The sequence below is a fragment of the Callospermophilus lateralis genome, chromosome 4 (genome assembly GCF_048772815.1).
Source record: "Callospermophilus lateralis isolate mCalLat2 chromosome 4, mCalLat2.hap1, whole genome shotgun sequence".
Taxonomy (NCBI): domain Eukaryota; kingdom Metazoa; phylum Chordata; class Mammalia; order Rodentia; family Sciuridae; genus Callospermophilus; species Callospermophilus lateralis.
Genome location: NC_135308.1, coordinates 130,405,868 through 130,419,356, shown reverse-complemented (window position 1 = coordinate 130,419,356; position 13,489 = coordinate 130,405,868). Strand labels below are relative to the sequence as shown.

At 31.1% G+C, this 13,489-nt stretch overlaps 1 protein-coding gene across 1 annotated transcript in view; it reads right to left on the bottom strand.

Moving 5' to 3' along the window:
- Window positions 1–7,156: 7,156 nt before the first annotated feature.
- Window positions 7,157–13,489, bottom strand: part of Ptprq (protein tyrosine phosphatase receptor type Q) — a 199,963-nt gene continuing 193,630 nt past the window's right edge. Inside the window, exons 43-45 of the mRNA XM_076853152.1 lie at window positions 12,334–12,469; window positions 7,441–7,564; window positions 7,157–7,194 (exon numbers count right to left, since the gene is read on the bottom strand). Coding sequence (XP_076709267.1) covers window positions 7,157–7,194; window positions 7,441–7,564; window positions 12,334–12,469 — 298 coding nt within the window. The remainder of the gene's footprint in view (window positions 7,195–7,440; window positions 7,565–12,333; window positions 12,470–13,489) is intronic.

Genomic DNA, 13,489 nt, shown 5'->3' with positions numbered 1-13,489 from the left:
ATTCATAAAAATACTAATAAGAATTGTAATGCATTCCGCTGTTATATATAAACTAAAAAAATGGGGATTAAAAATATACTACTTGTATTTAAAAGAAATTATGTAAATGGAATATTATAACTATTTTGAAATTATTTCTCATTATCTATTTCTTTGATAAACATTATATAATTTATATAAAATAAAATGAATTCATTTTATGCATGTGATTTAAAGCATTTACAGTATAAATATTCCTGTGTAAGTATGAAGAAAATCTTCACCCTCCCCAAATGTTCTCTTGTCCATTTCAATTAATGCCTCGCCCACCCAGATAAAAATTTATTCAGTTTCTGTCATCAATGATTAATTTGGCATATTCCAGAATTTCATGAAAAGGATTTTTACAGTATGTTCTCTGTGTGTCTCCTTTCCCTTGGCATGTTTTTGAGAATACTCCCTATTTTTGTATCAGTAGTTTATTCCTATTTTATTACCAAGTTATATTTCATTGCCCCAATATACCACAACTTGTTTATACATTCCTATTGATGTTCATTTGTACTATCCATATTTGGGCTATTATGAATAAAGTTACCAAGAACATTAATACTAGTCCTTTCATGCAAGTATATTTTAAGTTTTCTTGGATAAATGATTAGAAGTGGTAATGTTGAGTGCTACGATAATATGGTAGGTAGTATGTTAAACCTTATAAGAAATTGACAAATTGTTTTCCAAAGTGACTGTATCACTTTATACTTCCAGTTCTAGCTTTTCTAAATCCTTGTTAGGATGACTTGGTATTTTCAGTACTAAAAATTTAATATTTTGATTGGGTGTACAGTGATATTGTTTTAATTTGCATTTTCTCAATGACATCATGTGATGTATTGGCCCTGTGTGTGTGTGTGTGTGTGTGTGTGTGTGTGTGTGTGTGTGTGTTACCTTGTAAATAAAAATACATTCTTGGTAATTGTATTCTATTACATATACTGTGACCCTTTTCTCCCATTCTCCCGGATTGTGTGGTATGACTTTTCATCTTAATACTGTTTTTTGAAGAGCAGAAGGCTATATTTTTAATAAAGTGCAATTTATCAATTTTTTTACTTTGTTTATGGTCTATGAAATCTTTGCTTATTTAAAGTCATGAAGACGATCTTTTGCTTTTTTTCCATAAGATTTATAGTTATAGCCTTTCCACATAGGTCTGTGATCCATTTAAATTTAATGTTTGTGTTTGCTATGTGAAATAGAATGGGAGATTCATGATTTTTCATATGGACATCCAATTGTACCTGTACTATTTGTTGGAAGGATTATTCCTTTCTCTTTAATTACCTTGTCACCTTTGTTAAATACCAATTTACCATCCATGTGTGGGTTTATTTTGGGCGTTCCATTTTTCCTTTCATTGAATCTATCTATAGATATACCTATTGGATAGGTAATACAACTGCATGTTATTTCAAAATGATTTAGTATTCCAGTTCTTTTACATCATTCCCATGTAAATTTTAAAATCAGATTATCAGTTTCTAAGAAAATAAAGCCTTATGGAATTTTTATTTTATTCTACTGTATCTATAAATTGTTATGAAGAAAATTAAGGTCTTAATAATATTGAATTTTTGAGTTCATGAACATGCATTTTATAAAATTTATTTGAGTCATCTTTCATTCTGTCATCAATGTTTAGTTGTTTTAGTTGTAGGTCTTGCACATATTTTGTTAAAATTTTCCTAAAGCTTTTCACACTTGTAGATGCTATTGTTAATGGTATTTTAAATTACAATTTCCAGTTGTTCATTACCAGTAAATAGAAATAAAACTGATTTTTGTATCTTGACCTAGTATGCCAACACCTTATTAAAGCTACTTCTTATATCTAGCAGCTATGTTTTTGTAGATTTCTCAGAATTCTCTTCATACATGATTATGCCTCATACTTGTATAGATTTATTTCTTCCTTTCAAATTTATCCCATTTATTTCTTTTTCTTTACAGCTAGGAACAAGTAGAATGCTCAACAGAAACTGTGAGAGCAGTTTTTTTTTTCTCCCTTTTTCTTTCTAATAGGGTAAAACACTTCAATATTTCACCACTGAGTATGGTACTGCTTCTAGTTTTTTGTAACTGTAATTTTCATACCATAGCCTGTAACATTTCTGCATACAAGTCAGTTTATTTTATTTTCTTTGATATCAAGAACAGGTATATCCTTTCTGTATTGCCTTTGAAATTTATGTCTTTAGTTTTGACTTGTAATAAATAATTTGATTTGATAAACTTTGGTATAAGCTGTGTGCATGTGTATCTAGGAAGAAGTGGTTTTGTGTATGGACTGAAGTGGGAGAAATCAAATGTGTATGCATACATGTGAACATTTATCACTTCACATTTCATTGAGATTCTTGAATATGTAAATGGACAAATAATTTGGGAAATATTTGGACATTATTTATTGAAGAATTTTTTTCTGTCTCCTCCTCTTATTACTGTTGTGATAAACTGCTTGAAATATCCTCCCGGGTCCTGAGGATCTTTATTTTTCCAGTCTTTGTGTGTGTGTGTCCATGCATCAGTTTTGATGATTTCTGTTGCCCTGCTTTTGCATTTACTGATTTTCTGCAGTGTTTAATCTGTTCTTATCATATACAATTAAGTTCTGACAGCAGATGTTATAGATTTCAGCCCTGAAAGTTTTAAACACATTTTTGTAATTTACAGTAATACTTATTTTTCTTTATTAGCATATTTCAATAGCTATATTTAAAGCTTTTGTCTGCTAATTCTATAATTTCTGTTATTTATACATCTGTTTCTATTAATGGATCATTTTCCTGGTTATGGTTCAGATTTTACTGCTTTTTTTATGTGTCCACCAATTTGTAGTTAGATGTTAGGTATTATAAATGTGCAATTGTTAAACATATTATCTGGGATTCACTTTAAAAAGATTGAGGGCTTTTCACTCTAATGCAGCTTAATTTAATTTGACATTTCAAATCTTATTTTACAGTTTTGTGAAGGGAGACTGGTTTACTGAGAGCTGTTGGCTTCTATAGAGCCTCAGGTGTTCTCTATGCATATTTCATTCAAAAAAGAATAGTTTGAAGTTTAAAATTTAGAAATTAATTTTAATAAATTTACAAATTAGTTTAGAAATAACTGATATCTTTATAATATTGTCTTGCCCCCTAAAATGTGACATGTTTTTCCATTTATATAAATGGTGATTTTTATCCTTTACTTCCATATTTTCTCCAAAATCATGTTTCACATACATCATTATTTTCATGTGATTAGCAGAAAGTCTCTAACTGGCTAGTTGGGAATTGGTACACAGAGTGATTATGACCTTTATTTATAATAAGCATTTCACATTTTTCAAAGCCTGTCATTTGTAACTTATGGAGGTACCTGGATAGGGTTATTGAAAGAATTTCTTTTTGGATGGGGGGAAACCAGAGAAACTCAGCTTCAACTTTAATTTTCATCTTTACTAAATTTGATTTTGAATACAGCAATTAAGATTTCACTATCTTTACCAATGTTATAGGATCCTGCAGATCTTAATAAGTTGTAAGGACTAACTGGAATAATGCATATAAACATAATCTAAAAATTTATAATTTATTAAAATGATTTGCAAGTCCAATAATAATTCTTGTGAATAGTAAAATAATTTAAATGTGTGACTTTAGAAATATAATTTTGCTAACAGAGGAGTAAGAGAAGTCTAATTTTTTTTAGCCTTCCATTAAATTACTTTTATTTCCAAAGGATGATATTGAAGGTAATGATTCAGAATGTCCAACTTAAATATTCTGAAATGAAAATTTTCTTGACTTGATTACTGAATCATATTTTAAATTATTGGCATACATGTATATATGTATTCATTTCAATTAAAGCATTACTTAAGAGGGCTTAATTGTTCACTTATAAAAATATTGATGATCATATATTGTAGAAATCAATATATCTACCATAATTTTCTCTTCAGTCTTCCCATGTGAACAGAGATGCAAATATGACACTAATATCACAAAGCACAATATAATACTAAACTGGGATGCATTATTTTACTGATTTTTATTGCACATTGACTACCCTTGGTAAAGGCTGTATTAACTTTGTAAAGTTACTGGACTTTTCAAAACCTTTTCTTATGTGTGATTTAATCTATTCCTTAAAACATCTCCCTGAGCAGGTGGACATACTAGGCCTGATTCCATATGGAAACTCTATCCATATTTGTAAAATAAATTGCCATGAAATATCACTTGTCTTTAAGAGGCAAGTTGTTTTGCTAAGATAATGCTTTATAATTTTTTCTCCCTCATTTTCACTTTTTAATATCATTGGGAATTTCTGATCATTTTGTTTTCCAAGCCTTATCAAAGAATTCACTGATTTTTTTAACAGTTGGTCCATGAAAATGGACTTGGTTATCACAATAATGGCATGGACTTATAGAATACATTGCTGAACTTAGATTCCAGTTTTAAAATCTAGTGGTTTGGTACAAACATGTAGACAGCAAATTACTGTTGTTTTTATGAAAAGGTCAAAGTTTAATTAGGATTGTTTTGCAAAAGACTTCTTTTTCATATCACCTATAAAACAAAAGAAGAAAATTATGCATTTGAATGCAGGATAAAAGTAGAGGTAATACCCACAGCTGCTCTCCTATCTGGCAAACCATTCTGAAGGGTCCCGTTTCATTTGGTTCGTATGACACACATGTTGTTCATTTATTGTACATGTGCTTCAACAAATTTTGACAAATTAGATCTAAAAATGTTACAGATGTTCCTTGTTATTTTAATTTGCACTTAGTAGCCATCAATAAAATGTGGGCATACACTGGCTCTTTCACAATGTAATTAAAAAACTCAGCTATCATAAATACACGATTTTTTAATTCAATCATTTTAGTTATGTTTTCTTGATATAGTGAGTCATATGCATTTAGCAAGTTATAAGTTTTTTTTTTCTGATAATGAAGTCAAGTCTTTTAAAGAATGTTTCAAGTAATTTCAGGTTGATCTAAAATCATTCGAATCCTGACTAATATCTTTTGAATAGTCATAATTTTTTTTAACATATGGCCGGGGATAAGGCAGCAATATTATTAACTTGGTTACATGCTAGAAATTATTCTCAGAACTAATCTATTCTTACTCAAATAGAATTAATTTTAACACAATCCTCAGGTGATTTGTATGAAAGTTAGTTGAAGTTTGAAAAGTGTTGTTTTAGAGAACTAATGCTAGCACTCTTGTTTTATGTACTCATATATATATGAATCAAACCTGAAACTCTGTTTATACAGATATAGAAAATGGACTGGACCAAATTTTAACAGTTTTTTTTTCTTTTTTATTATTTAATATACTAAAAAGTTATTCCAATCAATACTTTCCACAGGTTTTGCTTTCTGTCTTTCATGAATCCAAAACCTATACTGGTTTGCCATACATTTTCAATGACATGAAGGACACTGGAAACTTTATAACTCCAAAATGTATCTTTTAAATTTCTCATCATTTTTATTGTTTTCTGTAACTTCATGTAAACTTGTTTGTTGGAACAGTGGTGGATTGTATTTATTTACATTTCCTTGCCATGAAAAAAAAAAAGATGAAAATTTCACTGTTCTAGGGATTGTTTATTTGAATAAAGGGCTTAATTTCTTGGATAGTGAATTTCATACTAAAACAATTTACTCTTTATTTACCTTGGGAAATGACTATATATTGATTATTTACATTATATAAATCATGTCATATTTACTTATATGTAAAGCATTATTTTATATTATGTTATATATGATATAATTAAAATAATCATCAATTATATCTTGATTTATAATATGAAATCAAATTTATATTTAATTAAGGACCTCTAAAATAATTCTGGAAAATAATTAATTAAAATTCAGGGTTTTTTTGATCATTACACTTTCTATATGATTGGAACAGCAGAAATAAGCTTATTTATTATAGAAGAAATAGAGTAGTTAATACTATTTACTTATGATGTTAATCGAAATCTATGACAAAATAATTTCACATAGCTCAATTTATTTAGTACAATATCAGTATCTCATAAAACAGAGGCTGAAAGATTTTTTTTAAGTCTCTACTTTGCTACAACCTGGTTAATTTCTTTGTTTTCAGCTCCCCTAAACACACTCCTCCATAATCACCCTTGGGAAATGAAATAGAGACCAGTTAATATAATCTCTTCAGAAGTCTGTTGGCACCGTAGCAGTACATTATAAGTTCACAAGCTTGTACCACACTACATGATTTTATTATTATTTTTATACATTTATGGGGAAGAAACATTTTTAAATTGTTAATAAGTTGAATATAAATATAATGTGCAAATACTCTGATACATTTATGTATTTAAATATACAATACAGTGCTACAACTTGTGCCTGACAACAGACAAATGTGGGCAGGCTAGAAAGGTATTTTATAATTTCATTATGCAGCAATTGCACTTTTAATTTTTCCTTTTATTTTTTCAAATTGAAGTTCACAATGCAATTTAAATAGCCCTAAGTTCCTGCAAAGAGCTACTGTGTGTTGCATAAAGGCTATGTAATCCCTGCAGTGTCAGGGGGTTAGTGTTCAGCTGTTCAGGATCAGGAGATGATATCTCAGCACTCATAAAACAGAGGATTCAAAACACAGAGGCATACATAGAAGTACAGATCATTATGACAGTTCTGGAAGTCATCCACAAGAAACGTCAACACCCTAGAGGCCAAAATAACACTACTGAATCAACATTTATGGCTTTTGTTCAAAATTATAACCGATATATAGGGAAGATTCACACTGAACCATTAATGCTAGTATAATAATAATTTTAAATTTGGCTTATTCCAAATATGGAGAGCTTCAAAACCCTATGGGATATCTTCTCTTAAACATTTTAAATGAACGATATTTATTCTGTACAAAACAAGTGACTATGCTGAATTAGCAGTTTCCTAGAACTGTCTGTAAAATGGTCAATTCAGGTAGTAAGGCAATAAGGGAAGCATGAAGATTTTTTTAGGATTGCATATTTCAATTCAGAAGCATGAGGGGGTAGTTTTGGCCCCTGGGATTGAAAAATATCTTCTTGTTGTAATCGTTGATCTGAATATTTACATGGTGGTTTCTTCCCATTCAAGCTCAACATCACCTATAACATAAAGTAGCATGTCACAAGAGAGTACTGAAGTTAACAGTTCAAAAGATTAAAATGTTTCATGGCAAAAAGACGATCCAGATGAAAAGGCATTTATCTCACATTGAATGAGAGAGAAATGAAGAAACTGATGTGCACTAACCTAGTTTTGAAGTATTTTTAACTTAAGGTTATTATAATATCAGTGTTCCTCTTATAGGCAGTAAACTAGCAAATTTGGTACACCGTGACTCTGTTTACCTTCCATGGCATCCAAAGAATCCATTTTCTGAAGTGCAGAATAGTTAACAAAACAGATAGGTTGATTGCTTCCTTTATTTGATAAAAGATCCAGAATGCACTGGTGTAAGAAGATATACTGTGCCTAGAAACAAAAGGAAGAATGATTAAATGAAGGATGGAGTGGGACTATTTCTTATAAGAGAAATTATACTGTTTCAGCAAAAAGCAGTATTGAGTTCAACAAATGTGAAATGGATAAGTTAGAGACAGATTTTATTTCAGTATATAAACAATTTTCTACAATTTCCAAAATAATATTTTCTAAATCCCTGTGGCTTCTTTTTTTTTAAAAAAAAATACTCATCACTAAATACAAAGTGTTAATATATTCTTTCTTGCTGTGATTATAAAAGCAGCAAGTCTTTCTGATTACTTAAATTTGTTTATGAGCCTCCTTTTTCCTGTTAGATCTAATTGAGTAATTTATAAATACTTTTCTTGTCAGAATGCAGAGCTATATTTAATCCTGCAGTTGTGAGTGAGCACATTTATACACCATCAGCTCATTTAAAATACATCTAATAATTCTGCTAGTCATCTGGATTTTGGCTCTCTTAATATTAAGTATCTATTCCCCTAAATACCAACTGGTTTGCCATAGAAATACCCAAATACCTAGATGCAGGACATGGACTTCTAACATTTCATCTGAATGTATGGGGTAAATTCAGTACCATCCAGATTCATTAGATTTATTCAGTATAATTCAGTAATTTATTAGCATTTCTGAATTTTTACTTCCCCAAAAGTATTTAAGGTTAAAAACCAAAGATGTATGTTTTAAATCATCCTGATTTGTACATAAGAAGCATACCCAACTGTAAGGAATATCACCAAATGTTTTAAGACATATTTACAAACTGACAATTGATTTAAATAGAACATCCTCAAAAGTGATCATTTTAAGAGGTTATATTCCTATCTATGGCTACAATACCCCCAAACCTTTTTTTTTGAGGGGTGGAACTCCTTTATTGAAACTGTCTTTGAATATTACTGGTCACGATTAGCAATATCTCATTGTTTGTGGATTACAAAACATTCCCACTAACACTTCATCACTAGGAAGTCAGTTCTATGAGAGCAGAACTCTTAGTTGCTGCTATGTTCCCAATGCCTGTAATAGTGCCTAGCATATAATAGTTGTGTAATAAATGCTTGTTGATTTAGGCTTATTTAATTCTCAAAGCTAGCCAATCTTCACCATTTATGGGCAGATGTGATTTGGAGAACATCCAAAAGTCATTAGGGGTCAAACTTTGCAAGTGAAGTGAATGATCAAGTTACAGAATTCAATTTTTGGTAAGAAATGAAGTATTATAAAGCAATAATAATTCTACTGAAATTGCTGGTAAAGTAATTCTAAGAGAGTTTTTCAAATACACATCAATATAATAGCATTGAGATATATGTTGATGAAATATGATTTCTTTGAAAATAATTTAAATTGAACAATTCTGGTATTTCTAAAAAACACATTTGAGTTTGAAGTCACATTTGACACATGAAACTTCTGACTGTCCAGATCTCATCTCCTCCATTGGAGAGAATGATGGGTTAAACTGCCGGCATAGCAAGCCAAGCTCTTACAAGACAGCCCTGCAGGTTCCAAGGTCCCTCTGCCATCCTGTGTTATTGCCAAGGAGGCTGCAGAGTGTCATTGAAAAGTTCAATCCAGTTGCTACCCTTGATAGTCATGTTAATTTAAGAGAAGTTTGATGCTTAATTTCCTTATCTGGAGACGCACAAAACCTATCCTGTGACTTTTAAAGGACTTAAAATGTGTAAAATGCATGCCAAAAAATTATGCATGATAGTTACCGTTTTTTTTTTTTTGTTGTTTGTTTGTTTGTTTGTTTGTTTGTTTTTAGCCTATGAGTTTATACCATTAAATTTTCAGGAGAATCCAGAGCTAGAAAGGGACTAAGCCACATTAACCTTATTCAAGGCACCAATATTATTTCTGGATATTTTTTCACTGCAAAGTCTTTCAAATATCCTGAACTGACTTTTGAGTGAAAAAGATATCAAAGTTCTCTCCTGAATATGGGCCATGCTCCTCTGGTGTCTTAGTGGCAGTCTATTGCTGAGGTTCCGGCCTCCCCAGCTCTGACCCTGGTTGCTGTAGTAAAGCGCTGAGATGTGAGCATTCTTCATAGAAACTGGATCAATTCTCAGTGCAACAGAAGATAATAAGAAACCACCTTGTGGTAGTTTATAAGGACTGAAGCACAGTCATTTTCCTGTTCTTCCTCACAGGGAAAAGATAGAAAGAGCATAACTTCTGGGAATTCAGTTGAAAGAGAGCTTCAGAGAACTTGCTTTTAAGCAAAGACAGGAGAATCAGGCAAACCTTGTCGGATATGCACTGCATGCTGGGTATTATGTTTGGTGCTGCATATACTTTATTTAATACAAACAACAAACTTATGAAAGCATTAACAAATCATGAAAGAGAAATAGCTCAGAGAGGTTAATTAAACAGTCTGAGAGCCAACAATCAATGGAGCTAGATTCTGAACTCAGTTCTTTGACGGATAATCTTGATTTTTTCATTCCTTTACCCAACTTGAAACAATGCTCTGGTGGTTAAACAAGCATAAAGTGTACAATATATATTGAGTACCAAATTGTATTCAATTATCAATAGGTATTATTAAACACACTCTGTACAAATTTCAGTTCCAAAAAGTTGCAGATTATGGAAAATTTGTTTTAACTTTTATTATTTGAAGATTGACTAGCCAAGACAGCCAACCATTAATTTTGTTGAGAGTACTGATACCCTAAATATAACCCCAGGAATATGAAAGGAAAATGTTAGCTTTCTTTTTGTCCTTATTTTTAACTCAAATTAAGAAGCAAATTGAATTTCAATAATGGTTAATAGTTGGATTGATATGGAGCCCTTGTAAAACCTCTGGACAAGTATCTAACTTTCAGGGCCAACTATGAATAAAAATACAAAGTTCTTTCCTCAAAAATTAAGACTAAGAAACACACATTAAACCAAATGTAGGGCCCTTTACTGAGTGGGCATCTGTCAAACTACACAGGTTGCATATTCATGAAGCCAGTCCTGGTCTGACATCCTTCATACTTCTAGAATAGTTTTTGTAGCCAAACCATGAGGTAAAAATAACAATGTAATCAGATCTTACAAAAGGCCAGATCTCTTTTTAAAAACTATAAATAATTAAAGATACATATTTATGACTATTATCAGAAATATCTTGACCTGGGTGTATTTCCTTTTTGAAAATTCCTAATGATAATATGAAGCCATAGCAATTAGCAAGGTTTTCCAAATATTGCATATTTGATCTTTGATATGTTTACCAATTGTTTATTTTGCGTAAATTTTATAATTTACATAATTATACAATATACATTTTAAAAATAAGTATCTGTACTAAAGTTGAATACTCAAACATTTTTTTTTTCTGAAAAGTTGGATGTCTCTGACCTAGGGCAGCATTTCCTACAGCATTAATGTCCCAGTACATGCATTACAAGTTTAGGATCTAAAAGGGTTGAAGGGTACCACAGTTGGCTCTGTATTTGTTATTTTCATGGTGTATTAGCCTAAAAGGTCTAAGGAATTCTGTGCTTAAAAATTAGTTTAATTTATTTCTCACACTCATTTTATCAGGGAAGTCTGTTTCCTCACCCCTTTAATAATTTTAATGCCACTTAGTTTTTAGCACATACTTTGGAAAATACTGTGAGAGCAGATCTGTGTATTTACTACAAGAACATCTCTATATCTGCATAGTATACAAACTTTGATCAGAAGATACAGATAGAAACGTCTCCTATTAAGTTAAATAGACTGGAATGAATTTTGGCTCTGATACTTACTAATAATATTGCATTGGAATATTACTCACGTTCTTGGAACATCTGCTTCTCTATTTTGTAACATAAAGTCAATAATACCTAGTCTATTAATCAGTTTACTGACCCTGATTCACAAATAAAGAATTAAATCAGGATTAAATAAGAAAATAAATGTAAAGGATCTAATATAGCAACTGGAAACTCCTTGACACTCAATAGAGGGTTGTTAGTCTCACTACCATTATACTGTGTTTTTTAAATTTTCGTACCAAGGATTGAACTCAGGGGCACTCAACTGCTGAGCCACATCCCCAGCCCTTTTATTGTCTTTTATTTACAGACAGAGTCTCACTGAGTTACTTAGTATCTCACTGTTGCTGAGGTTGGCTTTGAACTCATGATCCTCCTGTCTCAGCCTCCAGAGACCACTGGGATTACAGGCATGTGTCCCTGCACCCAGCTGTATGTTTCCTTAGTGAATAAAAATCTATTTATTTTATAAATATTTTTGCTGTCATACTAAAACAATGAACAAAATATTTCCAGTTAGTTGATTATTTGCTGCAACAATCATGGTTAGTACTAATAAGTAACAGAAATAAATATGGACACATGAAATTCATAGAAACTCAGTAACATCAATATTTTACACTGTTTTCCCAATTATAAATATATTTAGCATATTTATAAGATGAATTCGTTTGAATTCACTTTCTAAGCTCCCCAAAGTTGCTAAATGATAAATACAAATCAATTTAATTAATTATTTTCTACATGCCTGTCAGTATAAACAAGGATGAACAGTCAGTAATTATACTTAAGGATGACTTTAGTTCTCTCATCATCTCTACCAGCTGCTCTACCCAACAAGTTTATAAGGTAGGGAAAGCGTTCCTACTGTGTATATAACAGTTTCAAGTTCACTTCCAAGCAGATTGATGCACTAAGTTCCGCCCACATAGAAATCCTAGAGCTGACACCAAGAAATGAGTGCAGGCTTAGTTCTCTTACCAGATTCTGCACCATACACATTCTTTCACTTCTCAATTCAGCTACTAGTCCATATATATCCACAAAGTCATGGTCATTTATATGTTGTGTCAAGTGGTCCAGAGCAATAAAAACTCCAGTTCTACCAACCCCAGCACTGCAGGAAGAACAACATTACATGGAAATTAGTCATCTATTGATGGTGACGAAGATAATGAGCTATAGCAATAGATTCTAAACAGTTTCTTTGCTTATTTGGAGATAGATTTTCTTTGGACTTTCTTTGAGTTTTGATTGTTACCAAGATTGTGTTTAGTTATACCAAGATGATTATCAATACTTTATAAAATATTTATATTTTCTTTTTTAACTACTTGAATTTTTATCTTCTTTCATAATAATATTGAATAAATATGAAGGATACTCAACATTTTTATATTTAAGGAATTTTTAAAATCTCTTAAAATTTTTTTATTTTTGCAGTGCTGGGAACTGAACCCAGGCCGTACACATGCTCTACCACTAAGCTACATCTCCAGCCTCATTCAAAATTCTTAATACCAGAAACTTCATATTGACCATATTTTTAGTTATCCATAGAAATTCTAAATATTGAAAATATAAAATATTTGGTCCATATTGCATTTCCTATGTATCATATTAAAAATAATCTCTCACATCTTTTTAAAAAATATTTTATAAGTTGTTGATGGACATTTATTTTATTTACTTTTTATATTGTGGAGCTGAGAATCAAACCCAGTGCCTCACACATGCTAGGTAAGCACTCTACCACTGAGCCAAAACCCTAGCCCTCTCACATCATTTTGCTTTCTCCAGAGAACTTTTTTTTAACCTCCTATAGTTAATAAAATTTGCAAGTTATTTTCTTTTAAGAAATTAATTTAATACTCAAGGACAGGTGTTCCATAGAAACTGTCAATTGAGTAATGTAAGAGCCAAATATCAGTAATTTCCTATTATTCAACTTAACATTTCCAATGATGCTAGCATGAATACACACATGCCTGAACAAGGTAATCAGACGTTAAATCATTTAATACACCTTTCTAGCCATCTGAGTTATGGCAGTAAGCAATACAAAGTGCCCATGTGTGTGGAGCTTATACCCTGGAGGACAGTGGTACACAAATGAACACAGGCAAAGAAGATGGTT